This window comes from Canis lupus, chromosome 16 (assembly GCF_048164855.1).
Source record: "Canis lupus baileyi chromosome 16, mCanLup2.hap1, whole genome shotgun sequence".
Classification (NCBI taxonomy): Eukaryota; Metazoa; Chordata; class Mammalia; order Carnivora; family Canidae; genus Canis; species Canis lupus.
This window is the reverse complement of record NC_132853.1, coordinates 27,996,241-28,016,542: the sequence shown is the minus strand read 5'-3', so window position 1 is coordinate 28,016,542 and position 20,302 is coordinate 27,996,241. Positions and strand designations below refer to the sequence as shown.

Sequence of the window (20,302 nt, the reverse complement as noted above, 5' to 3'; positions counted from 1 at the left end):
TGATCCTGGAGACCTGGGATCGAGTCCCACGTCGGGTTCCCTGCATGGAGCCTGCTTCTCCCTCTGCCTGTGTCTCTGCTTCACTCTCTGTCTCTCATAAATAAAAAAATAATTTTTTAAAATGGAAAGGGCTGGGAGGAAGGAGTACGTTTTAATCAAAGAAAAATGATTAAGTTTTCTTAGAAATTAAAATGAATAAAAAGACCCAACAAAGCAGCACTAATATAGAGATTTTATTTAAATTGTATTGAGTTTTTACAGCACATTGCATGTTTGTCACAACGCAACTGCACAGTTTGGATTTTTGGCCACATCATGTCACTTACACCCACAAGAGCTCTGAAAGGAGTATTTGATGAATACCTCTGAGCCACGAGCCCAGAGTCTCTCTCCAAGGCCATGCAGTATGTTTACTGATGGGACAGTCCCTCAAAACAGCCACACAAAGTAGACAAGATACAGTCTCCTCAAATGTTACCAATCCTACTCCCCCTGAAAATGGGCAGAGTGAGGTGCAATGAAAGTCAAGTTAATTAAAAAGCCACTCGAAACTGGCAGTAAATTTTAATGATTGAGAAAATGCTTAGGAGAATTTTATGTATCAGAGACAAGGAATAGTTTGTTACTTTTTCAATGATCTCAGGAATTTCCCAGACACAAATCTCCATTATTCAACTCCATTTAAACAAAAAAAAAAAAAAAAAAGTTCTGCTAGGCTGACCTAAATACGCCAAAACTTTTTAGGTTACATCCATGACAAGTATAAAAGCACAGATGCTTCTCTGTAGGACTGAAGGAAAGGTCAGGACAAGTAACAATTCTTGTTCTAAATGCAGATCCTCTTTATTTTCAAATGAATTTTTTTTTTCTAGGAAGCAACATTAAAGTAGCAGTTAGACAGACAGCTACCATAGTTTTAAAACAGGATAAGCCTAAGTGTAATTTACCTTTAATACACCAATGGATTAAGGAAAATGTATAAAGGAAATACTAGTGGTTTCATTACAGGTCAAGGAGACTATATCTGTCCCAACCACAGTACATGGCTATATCACTGTATCTTTTGGTTAAGTGCCACTGGTACATATTAAGATGAAACAAAACAAAGAAAAACAATGTTTGGTCCAAATGGACACATCTTCTCCCCCAATTTTGGTATCAAGGCTTTATTCTCTTCTGTTTGGGTTCCATTGTTAAGTGCACAGAAATAGACAGCAGCATTTGTACTGAAACCCTCACATACCAAACAGCATATTCTAGGAGGTAAAAACCAAATGCTAAATTCTACCCTTGAGGTGTCAAGTGTTCAGGATAAGAAGCAGTGTGACCCAGAGGAGGCAGCAGCCAAGGGAAAGACAACATGAGGGAAGTGGGCCGTGGAACAATAACAACAAAAAAACCATTGTTTTATTTTCATGCCAGGAGAGGATCAAGGTGTAACTCCTGTGTTAGCACCAGGACAACTAGGAAAAGTCAGGCGCAAAGAGCAGGGCACAATCAGAAAATATTTGACAAGGATCATTTCTGCTTTTCCCTTCTCATTTCTCACAGTGCATACCTCAAGAGCTGCCACTGAGTAACCACGACTACTGCCTTCACAGCTCAAAATAACTGATTTTTGCCCGGACTGAACATAAGCAGAGTTTTCCTCTGCTCCCAAAAGTGTCTCACTCCTTAGGAACTGTCCCTCTAAACTGAATATTCACTGATGCTGGCTAATGAGCCAAGTGAAAAATACAGCAAAACCTCCACTTACTGAACCAATCTTTAACCCAAACTCCACAGAAAGACAGAACTACTGCAACTAGAGGGAGTGCCTCTAAAGACTGAGCCTTCATGCACAGATACAGAGCACAGAGGAACAGGATATAGTTCATTTCAAATAGGATAGGAATTCCTATCTTATATACTAGAATCTGCTTTTTTTCAAGGTGGAAGAGAGATGGATCTGTTTATCACTTGGAGTTTGGTTATACATATGCCTTTCTATTGCTGTTTGGGGCACACATCATCAGGCAGTATTTATGAAATCATCATCTTGTGACACACATACCCCCCACCCCATCCCCCCCCAGGAGAAAAGCGGGAGTCACCAACTCAAATGAAGCTTCCAGACTCTGGGTCTGGATCCAGGACCATTACCCCAAGGTGAGGGTCTCACCAGTTAAGACCTCCTGCCAAATTGGAATTCCTCTGCTCCAGTCTCATGGTACCAAGGAGGATTTCTCAAGACGGTATCTTTGAGCTCTGTGATTTCATGAGCCACCACACCAAGGAACCTTCAAAACTACACCTGAAGCAGATCCTCCCTTCAAACCTGCTAAAATTGGACAGGTCATCTCCTCTGGCATTCAGCTGGAAGCTGTAGCAATGGGTTTCTTCAGATGTTGGCTCATGAGTTCCCTGGCACGAGATACTTGGATGTGTTCGTAACATGAGTTACAGACGAGAACTGGGTCATAGAGTTGTTGATCAGGAATGGGCAACTTCAGGTGGCAGCAGCCAGCACAAAACACATTCCCACAATTTCTGCCAAAGCACAAAGAAGAGTTCATCAGAAATGCCTGTGTACTGAGAAGAAATAACACTTGCAAAGGCCTTACATGAATAATAAAGAGAAAAGTTGGACGAAAACAAAAAAATTATCCTGATAAAGATATATCCGTTTTCAGATTAACTCAGTTTAGCTTACATACGTGTATGTCACTGCTTTATGAGCCATACAGAATCATACAGAACATCTTACCTGCAGTGGTGTCTTCGTTTGGCCAACCAGAATTCACAGTCACAGTTATAGCAATGTGATGCCATATGGTCTGGAACCCAGCGAGTCACCTAACAGAAGGCACAAGGAAAAATTCCAGGTCCTTGTCAACCAAGTGGAAGCGCAACACTGCAGCAAGGAAAGCATCCCAGGAGACATCAACAAGATCTGTCTTTCTACTTGGCCACTACTTGTCTAAAAAGACATTCATCTAGGAGAGAGCTTCATCTATAGCGTGCCACTCGTCTCTGAGAAATATGAGGACTCGATGCTTCATGTAAGTATGCATTCGCCTGCACATACCTCAGTCTCTTTCTTATCAACAGGTTCCCAGCTTGCTTCAGAAAGGCAGTCCTCACTGTGATCAGAGCCAAAATCTTCAATATCACTGCCATCTGACTCCTTCAAACATGTCTGAAGAAAAGGCAAAGATCTCAGCACCATCTTCACCATCACTAACATTTACTGTTTACTGTGCATCAGGTACTATTCTAAGTACATTACATGCATGAACTTTAATTCGTCCCAAGAATCTTATGATGTGTACTATTATTATCATCCCTATTTTACAAATAAGGAAACTAAGCCCTGAGAAAGTCAAGAGATAGTAATAAGCCTGAAATTTAAACCTAGTACAGTTGATCCTTGAACAACACAGGTTTGAATTGCATGGGTCCACTTGGGTGCAGATACTTTTCAAGAAATACAGTACATTACTATGGATTTTTTTCTTTCTTATAATTTTCTTAATAACATTTTCTTTTTTCCAGCTTACTTTACTATAAGAATACTGCATACAATATATCTAACATACAAAATATATGTTAATTGACTGTATTATCAGTAATGCTTCTGGTCAACAGTAGGCTACCTGTGGTTAAGTTAAAGTTATATGTGGATTTTTGACTACACAAGAGGTCAGCACCTTAACCCCTGAGTTGTTCAAGGGTCAACTTGAACTTTGCCTTCAGATCCATGCTCTTAACCAATATACTTTATCACAGTGTGGCGATATTTCTCATTACATTCTAAACCAGGGTTCACAAACTATGGCCCACAGGCCAAATCTAGCCCACTGCCTTTTTTGTAATCAAGGTATATTGGAAGACAACCACACTTATTTACTGATGTATGTTTTTGGCTACTTTTATACTGTAACAGCAGAGTCAAACAGGTGGGACAGAGACTGTATGTCCAACAAAGTCTAAAGTATTTAATATATGGCCCCTTATCAAAGAGAGTTCACTGACTCCTGTTTTAAACCATTACCCCTGAATAGTAAGTTGTTAGCCCTGACCATCTCATCCCAGCAAGTGAGCGGCAGGCAAGTGGGAATGTCTTAACAGGAGGAAGGGAAGTATCTGTGTTGATGATAGGATATTGTGGCCAAGAAGGTGACTCCTAGAAGCTCCCCAAGAATTCTGTGCCCAAACTGTAGGGCTCCCAACACAGTGAAGCCTAGACAGTCCTCATCATTTCTCACTTGGATTATTCCAAAACATTTTAACCAGCCTCCCAACCTAGGTTTCAACTGCCTTATCCACTTGACACATTATTGCTAGGGGAGTATTATTAAAATACAATTCTGATCATGATAGTGGCCAAAAATTCTGCTGCCTTGAGGGTAGAACAAGAAGGGATCTCAAGCTGACCTTTCCAATCCCTGTCTACTTCTCCAATATAAGCTCCTGCCTCACTACCCAACTCCCTCCCTAATGGTCCCAGCACATCTGTACATGCACGTGTACACACACACACACACACACACACACACACACACACAAACCCCTACCCCTTCGTCCAAGCCATCCCATTGGAGTACTTATTGCCTCCATGCTTTTGAGAATCATATTTCCTTTTCACTGTCTACCTAGTGAAAAATAACAAATTCTTCAGCACTCAACTCAAACTTTTCTTCTCAGGAAAGCCTTCACTCCACCCCAGCCCCCAATACCTGATACTTACTTCCATGGTAACACCTAAGAACATCATTCTAGTTGTCTGCTTATCTCTCCCAATACACTGTGAGCTCCTTGAAAGCAGAGACTATGTCCTTCATCCTATAGCCCGACCACCTAACACAGTGCCACATAGCAAGTACCCAATGAATAAATGTTGAGTGGATGGAAGGCTGGATAAATAAACAAATGGATGGACAGCAGTAGTGAATACTTACAAAATCATCCTCATAGTCCATAGGGGGCTCTGCTGGAGGGGCACAGCAGTGACGGATATCCAGCCTCATCTGAAGCTCACGCACTTGTCGACGTAGCTGCTCCACCTCTTGCTTGTACCCTGCTTCAATTTGCCGTAATCTATGCTGGATCACATCCGTGGGAAAGGGGAGTCCATCATCATCCAGGTAAAGAGGAGGCACTGGAGAAGGGCAGCTCAGTGGAACAGGCTTTGTGCCGGAGACCTGCTTTGGATGACTGGAAAACCACATCCGGTTGTTTTTTCCTCCTGGACCAGTACAGTGTCCATTGGAATGACTAGAACAGACTGGTGACTTCACCCCTTCTCTCTGAGCCCACTGGCCCCCAAAGCAGGGCCCTGTTGCCCGCACTTGCTTGTTGTTTGACCTCTTGCTACAACAGCCATAGGAAAGCAGCCGCCGAGGAGTGGTCTCCCCACTTGGGAATGAAGTCACCATCCCTTGGAAGCTGTCCCAGTTGGATCCTAAAAAAGAGAACTCACTGATCTGGCTCTGAGAAATTGGCTTTCGGGTCAATTCCAATGGCACTTTGCCAAAGCGAGGATTTTCCAATAACTGCCCATTCCTATTATTCCCTCTTTTGCCAGTGTATTCCTCCCTATGAATCAGCTCTGGCACAGAACTAGGCTGTTCCTGGTGGGAGATACTTGCCACAGACCCTGGGGGATCCTGGCTGAGGAAGTCAGTGCTTGGCTCTGGAGGAGTTTGGCAGGTAGCACTCAGTGGGCTGCAAAGGGTGCCCAGACTGTGATCTGGAACGCATCTGAAGGGCACACCTAGCATGGAATCTAGCAAGGCCCGCTGGGGGGCACCAGTAAGGGAGTCCTGGGAAGACTCGGGAAAATCACAAACTCCATTACATTTGTTGGAAACAACTTCAGAGAGTGTACTGACAGCTTCTTTTTCAGGACAATGTTCAGGTGGCTCCTCCGTGCCATCTAAAGTCCTACTCAGCTCATTGGAGGCAGGAGGGTCTGGAGCTGGTTCCTTAGTCTCTTCTAGGACTTTGATCTCAGGATCAGAGACGTTACTCTTCATTCCCTGGGGCACTGCAGTACTAAGCAGTTTGTAACTTGGAGAACAGCTTCCATGACTCTTGAAAGGTTTATTGCTCAAGTAGTCTTTCTGGCTGCTGGGCAGAGAGGAAGGAAGACCTATTTCTCCTACGGTCTGCTGAGGACCTCCTATCCCAGATTCCACAAAGGTCTCTGATCCCTCAGGATTGCTATGCCAGGGCTCCAGGCCTACTCTGGTCTCCTGACAGTGGTTATTGAGGTTAGGGTCACTGGACGTGCGGGTCAGGGGGCTGCTTGTGTCACAGGCAGAAAGCAGATCATCCATAGATCTGGTTTTAGGTAATCTGGAATGACAAACACAACATCTCCAGGTCAGTAAATGGGAGCCATCTCCAATATATAGAATCAGACCATCAAAGCAACATCAAAGCCAGAGTTCATAAGAAATCACATTTTAGATTACAAAGAACCAATGTTCACTGCAACAAGTTTACTGTGCAAAAAGCGAAGGACATGAGCTCTGTCCTCCAGAACCCAGGATCCATCCCCAGCTTTTATCAGTCCTCACCCTACACAATCTCCCTGGACAATCTCAACCACTCCCATTATTTCAATGCCCTCTATATCTGCAATACCAACCAGGACTACACCTGAATCATAAATCTCACAACCAACTGCCTCTGTCACACACAGTAGGAAGGAAAAGTTTTGGAGCTAGATGATATTGGTTCTGATACTGATTAGCCGTACAGCTACAGGTAAATTATTTAACCTTCTAGACGTGATTTCCTCCCCTATAAAATGATTATCATAAATTATACCTTATAGAGATGCTATGAGGATTCAAACTACAGGCGGCCTACAACCAACTTACTAAGACTACACTCACAACTTGTCATTTTTACTCCTTTCTTTATTATAAATGATCCCTTCCTCACAGTAGTAACCAAGACAGCCTTTTACAACCAACTTAGCAGCAGTGTATGTTTGGAGTCCTAAGTCACCATGGAAACTTCCCCTAGGATAAAGCACTCAGGCGTTCTAGAGGCATTCATGCACACCAAACGGGTAACAGACATTTTCAAGAATGTCTGATTTTTAACACATTTCAAAAGTCCTTAGAACAATGAATGCTTCAGGGAAACTTGCCAGGTAACAGTGGAGACTTAACTAGACTCCTATTTCCAGATGCTTTGGTCAGTTCCACCCATACAGAAAAATCCCTCAAAGTTTGAGTTAAAATACAGCTGATTTTTTAAGTGTTTGGCTTTTGAAACTTAATATGTTTTTTAAATATTTTTATGTGTGATTTTACTTTTGGGATCAATTTTGATTATTTATTTGTTTGTTTGTTTTGTATGAAATTCCAGGAAGGCAATAGCAATGGTGCTGATTATAGTCTCTGGAGTCCCATAGCCCGGGCTCAAATCCCAGCCTGGCAAATTTTTAACTATGCAACCTTAACTTCTCTAAGCCTAGTTCCCTCAGGTAATGGTACCTACCTCTTAAAGCCATCATGAAGATTAAACAAAATAATCCACTGCAAAGCACATTGCTCAGTACTTCCCATATTGTTGTACTTCCTGTTTACTTGTTTATCTCCTGCTATGAAAGTGCCTTGAGGGCAGCTCTGTCTCTGATTTGAATCCCTAGCACCAATCAAACAATTTTTTTTAAAGATTTTATTTATTTATTCATGAGAGACACAGGCAGAGGGAGAAGCAGGCTCCATGCAGGGAGCCCAATGTGGGACTTGATCCTGGGACTCCAGGATCATGCCCTGGGCCGAAGACAGGCACTAAACTGCTGAGCCACCCAGGGATCCCCCCAAACAATTTGAGAAATGAATAAACGAGCTTAAAATCTAACATCAAGTGTCCACTGCTAGGTATCAACTGAATGAAACAGATCAGTAGGGTTCAATGTTTGGTATACATTAGGGGCTCCTATAAGTCTTCTAGATCTACAAACAATCAGGCCCATCTAAGACCTGTGAATAAGAATGGTGAAGAGTGAGAACCAGATATCTGTATATTTAAAAAGTACCCACAGCTAACTTGGGTTTTTGTTTTACTTTTTTATTATGGAAACTTTCAGACATACAAAAGTAGAAAAATATAAAGACTTCCCATGTATTCTTGACCCAAATTCAACAATATCAACAACCTGCCATCCTCCACAGCTGATTCCTACCTGCACAAAAAAATTAATCAATAATTCTGGCAGAGGGGCACTTGGGTGGCTCAGTTGGTTAAGCAACTGACTCTTGGTTTAGGTTTAGGTCACGATCCCAGGGTCATGGGTTGGAGCCCTCTGTTGGGCTCCACAATAAGTGCAGAGTCGGCCTGAGATTCTCTCTCTCCCTCTGCCCATCCCTCTGCTCACATATGTTCTCTCTCCCTCTCTCTAAAATAAATAAATAAAATCTTTTAAAATAATAATAATAATAATAATGCTGGTAGAGAAAATAATGCCTGAGGAGATTAGAACAAAGACAACCCATCCAGCTAGGATGGTCAGGGAAGGCTACATAGAGAGAGTAGGATTTGAGCTGAGGATAGCAGACTGTGTTGGGACTTCTTTTTGTGTGTGTGTGTGTGTGTGTGTGTGTGTGTGTGTGTGTGTGTTGGGACTTCAATGGAAAAATTAAAAAGGGCAGGACATTTTTGATCTAGGGAAAGAGAGAACCAAAGGTTAAGTCAGGTGAGCTGTTAAAGCTTTTTTTTATTTTGCATACTACTTGGTCCCCCAAATCTATCTCCATCCAACTCTCCAAAGGCCTATAGCCTTTGATAATATATCAATCGCAACCTGCCTGTATCTTCTCCTCCTGCCCAAACTGACTTGTCTTCTCAACTTCCCAATGTCTTTCAGTTGGTACTAATATCCACCTAGTTTCTAAACTCAGAGACTTAGGACCTGTCTTTGACAGGCACCCTCTACTCTACACTTCTACACTCCTCCCACATTCAGTCACTCCATAATCTGCTAATGCCTTCTCTATAAAGTCTCCGATTTTAATCCTTTCTCTTTTCCAAACTCTTCTATCTAAATTACAACAGTGTTGGCTGATCTCTGTGCTTCCAACTACCCACCTCACTGACTCATTCTCCAGAAATCCCATTGTCACCAGGTCACAATGACTTCCTACAGTGCATTACTATTGACAAGTGAATCAAAATAAACTCAGGGTAATATTTAAGCCTTCAATGAACTATCCTGTATTCATTTCTATTCCTCAAAATGGCCCCTTTCTAGTCCCTCCCAGCTCTGGAGAGGTACTTTTGCTCTTAAAACTATCTTTCGGGATCCCCGGGTGGCGCAGCGGTTTGGCGCCTGCCTTTGGCCCAGGGCGCGATCCCGGAGGCCCGGGATCAAGTCCCACAGCGGGCTCCCAGTGCATGGAGCCTGCTTCTCCCTCTGCCTGTGTCTCTGTCTCTCTCTCTCTCTCTCTGTGACTATCATAAATAAGTAAAAATTTAAAAAAAAAAACTATCTTTCATGCAACCAATTGTTTTGTTTTGTTTTAAAGATTTTTTAATTTATTTTGAGAGAGAAAGAGAGTGCACGAGTGGGGGGCAGAAGGAAAGGGAGAAGCAGACTCCCCGCGGAGCAGGAAGTCTGATGTGGGGCTCCATCCCAGGATCAAGACTTGAGCTGAAGGCAGATGGTTAATTGACTGAGCCACCAGGTGCCCCTATCAAATTCCTTTGGACCCCTCTCCACTACCTTGTTACCAAGCTCACAACTCCCTTCATTCCATTCGTTTGTTCATTTAAGCATTTATTTACTAAAGCACCTATTATGTGCCAGGCCCTGAGCCAGATGCTAAAGACACAAGTAGCCAAGGCTCCTGCCAGGTCTTCCATGAAAACTTCTCTAAGTGGGCAGCTCGGGTGGCTCAGCGGTTTAGCGCCACCTTCAGCCCAAGGTGTGATCCTGGAGACCTGGGATCGAGTCCCACATGAGGTTCCCTGCATGGAGACTCCTTCTCCCTCTGCCTTGTGTCTCTGCCTCTCTTTCTGTGTGTGTGTGTGTCATGAATAAATAAATAAAATCTTAAAAAAAAAAAGAAAGAAAGAAAACTTCTCTAAGTAAACAGTCACCAAATGACCTCCTTCTAAATTCTCATTTCTCCCAATAGCTTTGAACTACACATATTCTTATTTGCTTAGATGCTTAGAACTGATCTCTAGTTGTCCTATATCTGTCTTATTACAGCTTTTTAAAAGTATCCTATATAGGGCAGCCCGGGTGGCTCTGCGGCTTAGCACCGCCTTTGGCCCAGGGTGTGACCCTGGAGACCCGGGGTAGAGTCCCACGTCGGGCTCTACAGCCCTCTGCCTGTGTCTCCACCTCTCTCTCTCTCTGTGTCTCTCATGAATAAATAAATAAAATCTTAAAAAAAAAAAGTATCCTAAATAGGATCAATATCTTCTATTTCTTTGGTATCGCCCACAAACTTGTACAGTATTAGGCAACTAATAGGTATTAAAGAAACATTTACTGAATTGAAATATTAGATATTAGGGGCACCTGGGTGGCTCAGTCGGTTAAGTATCTGACTTCAGCTTGACTGTGGTCCTAGGATCAAGTCCCACATTGGACTCCCTGCTGTGCTGTGCTTCTCCCTCTCCCAATGCCCCTTGCCTGGCTCATGCTCTCTCTCTCCCTCTTAAATAAATAAATAAAATATTTTTTTTAAATGGGAAAAATTAGATACTAATTTAAGGGAGTGATTTTTAAATACGTGATAGAATGTACTGAGAATTTGATAAGTTCTGGACCCTCTCCCTGGAAAACTAAACTTACGAACCTGTACCCAAATTCTGCATAGTTTAGGAAAGAAGAAAATCACAGAATTCCTGAAGCCTATCCGTGAGCCCTTGACCATGGACTCAACATTCTAAAACCAATAATTTAGAGGGGTGGGTTTTTGTTATCCTTTATAATATTTAACCAACAAATTTTGTTTAAGATTTATTTATTTATTTATTCGTCATAGACACACACAGAGAGAGAGGCAGAGACACAGGAGGAGGGAGAAGCAGGCTCCATGCCGGGAGCCCGATGCGGGACTCGATCCCGGGACTCCAGGATCGCACTCTGGGCCAAAGGCAGGCACTAAACCACTGAGCCACCCAGGGATCCCCTTAACTAACAATTTAAGTTATATTTTAACTTTAAGAATCTTCCACCAATAAACAAAGATCGAAATTTGAAATGTACCTATCCCTTTAACTTTCATTTCTAGGAATTTATCTGGCAAAAGTATTAACACAGGGATCCCTGGGTGGCGCAGCGGTTTGGCTCCCGGTGCATGGAGCCTGCTTCTCCCTCTGCCTGTGTTTCTGCCTCTCTCTCTCTCTGTGACTATCATAAGTAAATAAAAATTAAAAAAAAAAAAAAGTATTAACACAAATGCAAAGATACACATATAAGGTAATACTAGTGAACTATATACTTAAAAATGGTTCAGATAGTAAATATTATATGTATTTTACCACAATTGTTTTTAAGAACATACATATAATTAAGGATGTTAATTATAGCATTCCCAATAATGATATTTGTAAAAAGCCAGAAATCACCTAAATTAGCAATAGGAAACTGGTTACATAAATTATGCTACACTCTGATTTTAGACTGTTAAATGCAGCCACTAAAGCAATAAAACAGGTTTATATGTGCTTTAGGGGGTGACAGCCTATTACAACATGGGAAAAACAACTTGCAGAACAGTATGCAAAATATGATTGTTTTTGTATCTTACAAATGTTTCTTTTTTTAAGATTTATCTATTTATTTGAGAGAGAGAGAGAATGAGCAAGCATGGAGGGAAGGGGCAGAAGGGGAGAGAAAGAGAATCTCAAGCAGACTTCCTACTGAATACAGAGCCCAATGCAGGGCTCGACCCCATGACCCTGAGATTATGACCTGAGCTGAAATCAAGAGTCGGAAGTTCAACCAACAGAGCCACCCAGATGCCCCAAAAATGCTTCTACACGAGAGTGTGACAGTGTGGCTATATCTATGTAGCGATAAACATCTAGAAGGACAGGCACCAAAATGTTAGCAATGGATGCCTATGGGGACAAGGATTTGAGAGGGAGGGCTTTCATTTTCTTTGGTTTTGTGGGTTTTTTTTTTTTTTAAGATTTTATTTATTTATTCATGAGAGATACAGAGAAAGAGGCAGAGACATAGGTAGAGGGAGCAGCAGGCTCCCTACAGGGAGCCTGATATGGGACTCAATCTCAGGACCTCAGGACCTGAGCCAAAGGCATATGCTCAACCACTCAGCCACCCAAGCACCCCAGACTTTCATTTTCTACTTTTACATTGTTCAGCCTTTTTAAAAATAGGAACATGCATTACTCTTTAACCAATACTCATTCTAATACCCCCAAATATTAGTCAGAAGATTAATTTTTATGTCTGCCTTTCAATTCTGGTGTTTTTCTGAGGGAGAATATGAAGGCCACCCCCTTCTGGGAACCCACTTCCCTGAGAATCAGATGCTTCTGGAAGCTATTGGTGCACATAGCAAAGGTCACTACTAAGACAGTCAAGTACCCCAATGTCTTCTATCAGTATACCTAAATCAAACCTTCCCACAAACCTTCCTGAAATAGTCCTTTCTATTTTGTTCTCCTCTCCCCTGCTGGCTATGACACATAGGATAGCAGCTCCAGAAAAGAAGGTAACCAATCTTATCTTAAGAGAGGACCTTGAAAACACACAGAGTGCACAAGTCCTGAGCCAAGTTTCTCCTTCAACTGAGGCAAGAAGTTGCTTTTAAATATCTGATAAAAGGGGATCCCTGGGTGGCTCAGCGGTTCAGCACCTGCTGCCTTTGGCTCAGGACATGATCCTGGAGTCCCGGGATCGAATCCCGTGTCGGGCTCCCGGCATGGAGCCTGCTTCTCCCTCTGCCTGTGTCTCTGCCTCTCTCTCTCTCCCTCTCTCCCTCTCTCTCTCTCTATATATATATATATATCTGTCATGAATAAATAAACAAAATCTAAAAAAAAAAAAAAAGTCTTTAAATATCTCATAAAAGATGGAGAATATTAGGTTAGGCACAAAGCAACCATTGCCTTCCTGGTGGAGAGGAGGAGAGAGCAAGAAGGACTCTTCTTACCTGTCCAGAGAGCGGCCAGAAAACTCCTGGCTCTGAGCCACCGGGGAAAGGTAAAGATCCATGGTCTCCTCCCCAAGTGTACATGGAGATGATGCTGGCAAATAAACAGCTGTCCAGAGGTGCAGGGCCCGGACGTGACACACAGGATGCAGGACCTAGGGAAGCAGCCCCGTGCTAGTGTCTTGTGAGCTGTTCCAGGTCCCTCTTCCTTCTCTAAGCCTGCCTTCTCTCCCACTGATTCAGCCCATTCTCCCTGCAGGTCTCCAAGCAGCACCTACAGGACAAGACTTACCATGTCTGAGCCTGGTGTGTAGAGGAAGTTATGAAAGTTCTTATTGCCAGCTCGCAGGAGAGCCCACACAGAGCAGGTCCGCTTATAGATGTTGCGCTTCTCTCGTTCACAGGGGTTGTTGGCCAAGAATGTGCCATAGAGGCAGGAGTACGTGTGCTGCACCAGTTTTACCTAGAGGGCCAGTTTTACCAGTTTGCACCTGGGAGCCTGGGCCGCCTTCCTCCGCCCCCACCCCGACCCTGGTCACAGGCTTCAGAACTCACCAGGAATGCTTCATTAAACTCAAACAGGCAGGGAAACTGCTTGAGCAACTGATGAACAGAATCAAGCCACTGCAAGAACACAGGGCATTGCTCATTTTGGTCCTCTGCATTCTCCTGGTGGCCGCAGCGATCTCCAAACTTGTGACCAAAATCCAGCCAGTCAGACTCTACTAAAACTTGGAAGCCCTGCAGAAAAGGGGATAAGTATAGGGCCTTTCTGGAAAGGCTAGCGTGCTACTCCCTAGGGGATGCCCAAAGCAGAGAGCTGGTAGCTTCAGAGGAGGGCAGAACTGATGCTAGAAGACTCAAAGCCACCAATGTCCCCTACTGAAAGATCCCCAAGACCGATTCTGAGGGCCCAACACCTTCCCCACCTCCTTTCCCTCTGTTCTTTCCCACCCAACTCCATTCAATACCTCCAGCGTCCTGTAGTATGGGTCCAGCAATATTTTGGCCAGGGCAACGATTTGTGGCGTCCGGTCCCAGCCGTCAGAGCAGTGCACGAGCACAGGCCGGCCTTCCCGGTCTACGGTATTAGCCACAAGCACAGCTGCCTTGAGCATCACCGACAAGTGCTGCAGCCATTTGGTGCTCTCCAGGGCCGACAACCAGCTACACGAGAGCAGAAATTGAGTCTGTCCCCAAGGGCGCTAAGGCTCCAATGGTCTCTCTACCACCCACAGCCAGCCTCTCCTAATGATGTCCCTAGTGAGGGCTGAAGCCAGGAGGTCCAGCCATGGCCTTTCTGCCAGGAGATATCTGGCAGGAAGGTAAAGAAGACAAGACCTGAGGCACTCAAGAGACTGAGGACTGAGCGAGGAATGGGAAGCATCACATGTACATTGAGCCATCCTTTCTTTCCCCAGTTCTCTGTGTTCTTTAGGTAGGACAAACCAAAGAAACTCAGTGTACTGTGGCTATTCCAAAGTGCTGGCTGAGAAGCAGAAGAAGTGCTCTTAGAACTGGCCCACTGCAACAGGCCCTCAGGTCTCCTGTACCTCCACACTTCCCATCTCCCTATCTCCTCTTGTAAGAACTAGAAGAACTACGTGAAGACAAGACGAGTGAAGATGGAACTGGGGGCAGGTAGGGACCACCTTACTTGCTGGGATCAGGCATCTGGCTACACACAGCCCGGAGGTACTGGAAGCTGTTCCGGATGGCATGGATGTTGGCCATTCCCATGAACACGACCTCACAATTCGGGTAGTATTCTGTAGACATACAGAGGAGGGTACAGCGTAAGAACATGTCCTAGAAACAAGCATCCAGGACAAGAGTGGTCCCTGTGAGCCAGGCTTCCCAAGCAGGGCAGACCACTTTGCTCTGGATGCTCAGGTGCCATACACTAACAATAATAAGGATATTACTGACAAATGATAGTCACGGTACTACCAGTAATGAGGACATATAGTAAGCTCTCAATATATAGTAGCTGCGCTATGCCCATAATTTTTATTATCATCCCCATTCTACAGATAAGACAATAATATTTGGACAGATCAAGCAAAGGAGTCATCAATAGTTAAGTGGCAGAGTCCTGATTCCAAGCCAAGTTTGTTTGGCTCTTTCCACTATGCAAATTGCCCCCGGGCCCTTCCTCACTCAAGCTACCGAGAGCACAGACAGGTTACAGACACTGGGCTAATGGCGATACCTTCGCACTCACAGCCTCCACCCTTGGCCCGGTTGGCCACTGCCGCTGTGTAGGATCGAGCATCCAGGATCAGCAACTTCTGGGTGGCTGCTGTGCTCTCCACTCCAGAACATGCAGTCAAGGAGGAATCTAAACACACAGCAGGGAATAGACCCTGGGTCAGCCAGCCCAGCCTCACCCTGCCCTGGAACATTCTCTCTCTAAAGAAAAGAACTTACAACTGGAGATCCTCGTCCCCCCACAGCCTCCCAAAGGGCAGAGACACTGGCACCCTAAGTCATCTTCTTCCCATCCTCTCACTGGGGGCTCTCTGAAAGCCAATGAGGCCAAGGAGGGAACCTGCTCTCCAGGGGGCCCGCACCACCCTCAATACCTTACCGAAGTCAGTGTCACATGCCTCACTGGCATCACTATTCCCAGTGCTGAGGGGGCCCCCAGTGGCCCTTGTCCCCGGGTCCAGAGCACAGGCTTTAGCGATGGACGTGACCAGGTACTCATCATCAGCATTGCGCCAGCCCCACCAGCTGATCTCAGGTTGGCTGCAGCGGGCGATTGCAGCTCCATTGCGTAGGTGTCTGACAAAATGGAAGAAACCATCATGCCCTCGCCATTTGCAGCCCCCTCCACCCCACCCCACCCCCGCCCCAGGCCTACTACCAAGGCCTCAGGAGGCCAGACCAAGATCTCCAGAGCCAACAGGGGCTACCAGCTCACCCAGGTCACAATAATAACAACCAAAAGCCCTTGACATATCTAGAGGGCTTTATAGTTTACAAAGTTCTGTCTTTGTAAACAAAGTTTACAAAGTTTATAGTTTACACATTTCTCAAATGATCTCTGTGTTGCCAAGGTGACCCTGACTTCTTAAATCTGCACAACACCTGCTCCAGGTACAGACACCCAGCAGGAGAACAAGCCTTAGCCCAGGGCAGAACAGCTCCAAACCCCATAGCTACTGTCTGTCTCACACTATTTTAGCTACAATGTTCTAGTGCAGGGGATTGGCAAGCTTTTTCAGTAAAGAAACAAACAATAAATGTTCAGCTTCACATGTCACTGTCACACATTCTTCTTTCTTCTTGGTTTAAAAACAAAAACCAAAAAACTAACCCTTTAAAAATGTAAAAACCAGGCAGCCCGGGTGGCTCAGCGGTTTAGTGCCACCTTCAGCCCAGGGCCTAATCCTGGAGACCCAGGATCGAGTCCCGTGTCAGGCTCCCTGCATGGCGCCTGCTTCTCCCTCTCTGCCTGTATCTCTGCCTCTCTCTCTCTCTCATGAATAAATAAAAATCTTTAAAAAAAATTAATTAAATTAATTAAATTTTTTAAAATGTAAAAACCATTCATAGCACTAGGCGCTGTACATAAAACAGGCTGGATTTGGTTCACAGGCAATCGTTTGCCAATCCTTGCTCTAATGCAACAATTTACACACACAACATTGTACACACGTTAATGCAACATTTTACACACACACACACACACACACATTCTCCAAAAAAAAGTAAAGTAATCTCCCAAAGCCTCATCTTTAAAAGAAAAAAGCTGTGGCAGTTTTTGATTTGAAATTATTTCATTTCCTGCAGGATGTCAATTCCCAGTCAACCAGGCAAAATCTCCACTTCTGACTATTATTGCATAAAAAGTGTCCTCCCTACTTCCTATCCCCTACCCCTCACCTATACACAACCACAGGGATCCGCTTCCAGGAGCGGAAGGTAGCTACGTTCTCCAGCTCTTTGTCTGTGATCCACACAGGAACCAGCAGCTTCTGGGGGTAACTGGGGCACAATCTGCGGAGAAACCAGATGGGGTCACCAAGTGTGATCCAAGACTTGTAATAACAAGATCCCCAGGGATGGCTTTGTGGGAAGAGAGACCAGGAATCCTATCTTACAGAACCAGGGCCTATGCCCCGCAAGGTCTAAGTCTGGATTGGTATTTTGGTTCTCCACCCCCTGCCCTCTCACTTGTAGTTGCTGTTGATGTGGGAGACTCTCCAGACATTCTGCAGATCAAAGCCCATCCTCGTGAGCTCAGCCTCCTGCCGACATCGTATGTGCTCTCCTGCAACACAGTCCCCATGCCTGCCTGTCAGCATCCAAGTGCACCATGTCCATGGGTGGAAGAGGGTTAAGAACCAAGAGAGATGAAGTCTCCCAAATAAAACAGCCTGGCCTTACCTGGCTGACACAGGTGGGTATGCTGGTCCTCCTCAGTCAGGCCCAGGCACCAGGCATGGTAGGCGAAGGCAAAGAGGTCTTCAGGCTTGGCAGGTCTTGCCGTGGCCCGGCTTAGCCGTGAGAGCCACTCTTGGCACTGCTTGAAGGTAGAGAAGTGGCACCTGCCAGGCAAGAAGCCACAGAGTGAGACAAGAGGCAGGTTTCCATTGGGGCCATGAGGGTCAAAAACAAGGCCACAAGAAGGCTGCGGGGAGAGGCTTGCTTTAAAACAGGAGGTAAGAAAAAATAATAATAAAAAATAAATAAATAAAACAGGAGGTAAGGCATGGAGTCCCTGGGGAGGGCCAGGGACACTGGCCAACACCCAAGAGAACTTACCTTTGGACAACTGTTTTCCCAAGAACTCTAGTCCTTGGGACATACTTGTCCCTTCTAAAGGGGCACTACCATTTCTTATATCAGATCTAAACTCTGCTACACATCCCTGAATGTCTGCTACTCCATGTTTTCTCATGACTCCTGCTTCAGGCAGGAAGTCCTTTTCACACCATTCCGGACTCCCTATTTTTTCACTCCACTTGATAACGCCTCCTCTGGGCCAAACCACATCCTACTGATACTCTGAACCGCCTCTTCCTTGAAGCCTTCCCAGCCCACTCCATTTTACAGACCCCTTCCTCCCTGATTCTTAATATGCTTAGAGCATTAAACTAAGTTTTTCCATAGCAAATTGTCACTGTTGAATCTTCCTTTAGCAACCAGACCTCAACCTCCTTGAAGGGAAGACCAGTGCGATTCTCCTTCTGAATCCCTACAGACCCAAGTACATGACAGACTCTAAGCTGGACACTCTTTTAATGTTCTTTGGAGTCATTCCAGACTCTTCTTTCTCTCATATCCAATCTGTCAGCAAATCCTGTCATCTCTACCTTCAAAAATCTAAACACTTCCACCAATCTGAACCCTAGCCAGGCCACCGTGTTCTCTCACTTGGCTAACTACAATAGCTTCTTAACTATTCCTTCTGCTTTTGCCCTTGTCTTTGCGCCTGAACCCCTTGTATCTATTCTCAATATAGCAGCCAGAGGGATTCTATAAAACATTAATCAGATCATATCTCTCCTTTGCTGAAAACCCTGCAGTGGTTTCTCATTTCCCTCAAAGTAAAATCCTGTCATTATGACACCCTGACATCCCCCTTACCTCTCAGATCTTATAACCTACCTGCACTCCACTCCAGCTACACTAGCCACTTTGCTATTCTTCTAATACACTAGGCATAACACCTACCTCAGGGCCTTTGCACTCACTATTCTTTCTGTCTGGCACCCTCTTCACTCAAATACCACATGGTCACTTCAGGTCTTGACTCAAATGTCAGTGCAATCTTCTCTGATACTATTGTTTAGAGCTACAACCTTTACCCCCATAGCACTCCATATCCCCCTTCCTGCTTTATTTTTCACCTTTACACTTACTATCATTTAACATATTTTACTCATTATTTACTGCTGCCATCTACCCATTGGAATATAAGCTCCATGAAGACAGGAAATTTTTCTATTAGTTCTTGCTGTATCCCCAGTGCCTATAACAGTCTGCCATAGAGTAGACTGCTCAATAAATGTTAAGTGAATTAATAAATGAACCAACAATAATGTGAGTGCTCTATGCCAATCCTAGGTGCATTCACATTCATTATCCAATTTAAGCCCTATGATAACTCCACGAGCTCTGCTTTATCCGCATTTACTCAGGTCAAGATACTGTGGGTTAGTAAAATTGACCTCCCAACCTAGACAGGGCTTCTATATTTTCTCCCAAATTGGGAAAGGGAAGCAGTATTTTTTCTTCTTGCTCCAGAAAAACCCTCTATCAGAGAGGTCCGGGTAAGACTAGGGCCAGAGGATGTGAGTCCATCCACACTATTCTCACCTCACCACTTTGGAGTCCTTGCAGGCAATGTGCAACTGGAACATATCACGGCTCTCGACGCTGTCAATCATCCGGAGGGGGACCTTCAGAGGAAAGGCAAACTAAAGCTCAGATCCCCACTCTCATCACTCATGCCCACCTCAGCCTAGATGCTGATGCAGCAATATGAGGAAGGAAACCAACATTTACTGAGGGCCAGTTAAGTGCCTGATAACTGTGCTGGGTCCTCTACATATGCGACCTTAAATAATAATCATGAGAAACCTGCAGAGCAGATATTTTCACACCAAATTATGAGGGAGGAAAGAGAGCCTCAGTTGGGTGACCGAACCAAGGTCACACAGTTGGGAACTGGCACTCTTCCAACAATGCCGCTATACCCCTTACAAGGGTGAGCAACAGAGTGAGGGAAAGAGAGAAGAGGAGAAGGAAGAATAAGAGAGGCAGAAAGACCTATAGCTAGGAGAAGGAAGCAGGAAAATGAAAAGTTATTGAAAAGAAGGGCACCCCAACTTTTTGGAGACATGATCAAGTCCAGCACTGGAGCACTCACACTTGTGAACCAGGCAGGGATTCTGCCTTGGGTGTGGGAGAACAAGACGGGAACTCACGTTGATGACAGAATCTTTGAACTTGATATGCAGCCGGTAGTTGGAGATGGCAATTAGGGCATCGGCTGCCCGGCCCAGGAACTCCACTCCCTCACCCTGCAGCACTGCAAAGGGCACCTGTCGAGGGGCAGAGGGACCTTCAGTCCAGAAGTAAGTCACCCCTCCATCCCCCTCCCCAACCTTGACCTGTGGGATGCCCACTGGAAAAGTTGGGCCAAGGAA

At 44.7% G+C, this 20,302-nt stretch overlaps 1 protein-coding gene and 1 long non-coding RNA gene across 7 annotated transcripts in view; one reads left to right on the top strand and one right to left on the bottom strand.

The window, feature by feature from the left end:
• Nucleotides 1-218: 218 nt before the first annotated feature.
• The window catches only part of MTMR4 (myotubularin related protein 4), a 26,451-nt gene continuing 6,367 nt past the window's right edge, over nt 219-20,302 (bottom strand). For all 4 annotated transcript variants that reach the window (XM_072779808.1, XM_072779807.1, XM_072779809.1 and 1 more), the window contains 16 exons: nt 20,081-20,197; nt 19,470-19,552; nt 17,535-17,695; nt 17,322-17,418; nt 17,031-17,144; nt 15,730-15,926; nt 15,352-15,480; nt 14,797-14,908; nt 14,111-14,306; nt 13,695-13,880; nt 13,432-13,602; nt 13,140-13,294; nt 4,941-6,339; nt 3,068-3,178; nt 2,747-2,835; nt 219-2,529 (listed from right to left, as the gene is read on the bottom strand). In XM_072779808.1, coding sequence (XP_072635909.1) covers nt 2,352-2,529; nt 2,747-2,835; nt 3,068-3,178; nt 4,941-6,339; nt 13,140-13,294; nt 13,432-13,602; nt 13,695-13,880; nt 14,111-14,306; nt 14,797-14,908; nt 15,352-15,480; nt 15,730-15,926; nt 17,031-17,144; nt 17,322-17,418; nt 17,535-17,695; nt 19,470-19,552; nt 20,081-20,197 — 3,495 coding nt within the window. In that variant the 3' untranslated portion in view covers nt 219-2,351. The remainder of the gene's footprint in view (nt 2,530-2,746; nt 2,836-3,067; nt 3,179-4,940; nt 6,340-13,139; nt 13,295-13,431; nt 13,603-13,694; nt 13,881-14,110; nt 14,307-14,796; nt 14,909-15,351; nt 15,481-15,729; nt 15,927-17,030; nt 17,145-17,321; nt 17,419-17,534; nt 17,696-19,469; nt 19,553-20,080; nt 20,198-20,302) is intronic.
• The window catches only part of LOC140606426 (uncharacterized), a 27,332-nt gene continuing 10,077 nt past the window's right edge, over nt 3,048-20,302 (top strand). For all 3 annotated transcript variants that reach the window (XR_012008740.1, XR_012008741.1, XR_012008739.1), the window contains exons 1-5: nt 3,048-3,247; nt 4,957-5,126; nt 13,399-13,507; nt 14,561-14,780; nt 17,328-20,230. This is a non-coding gene — a long non-coding RNA (uncharacterized lncRNA). The remainder of the gene's footprint in view (nt 3,248-4,956; nt 5,127-13,398; nt 13,508-14,560; nt 14,781-17,327; nt 20,231-20,302) is intronic.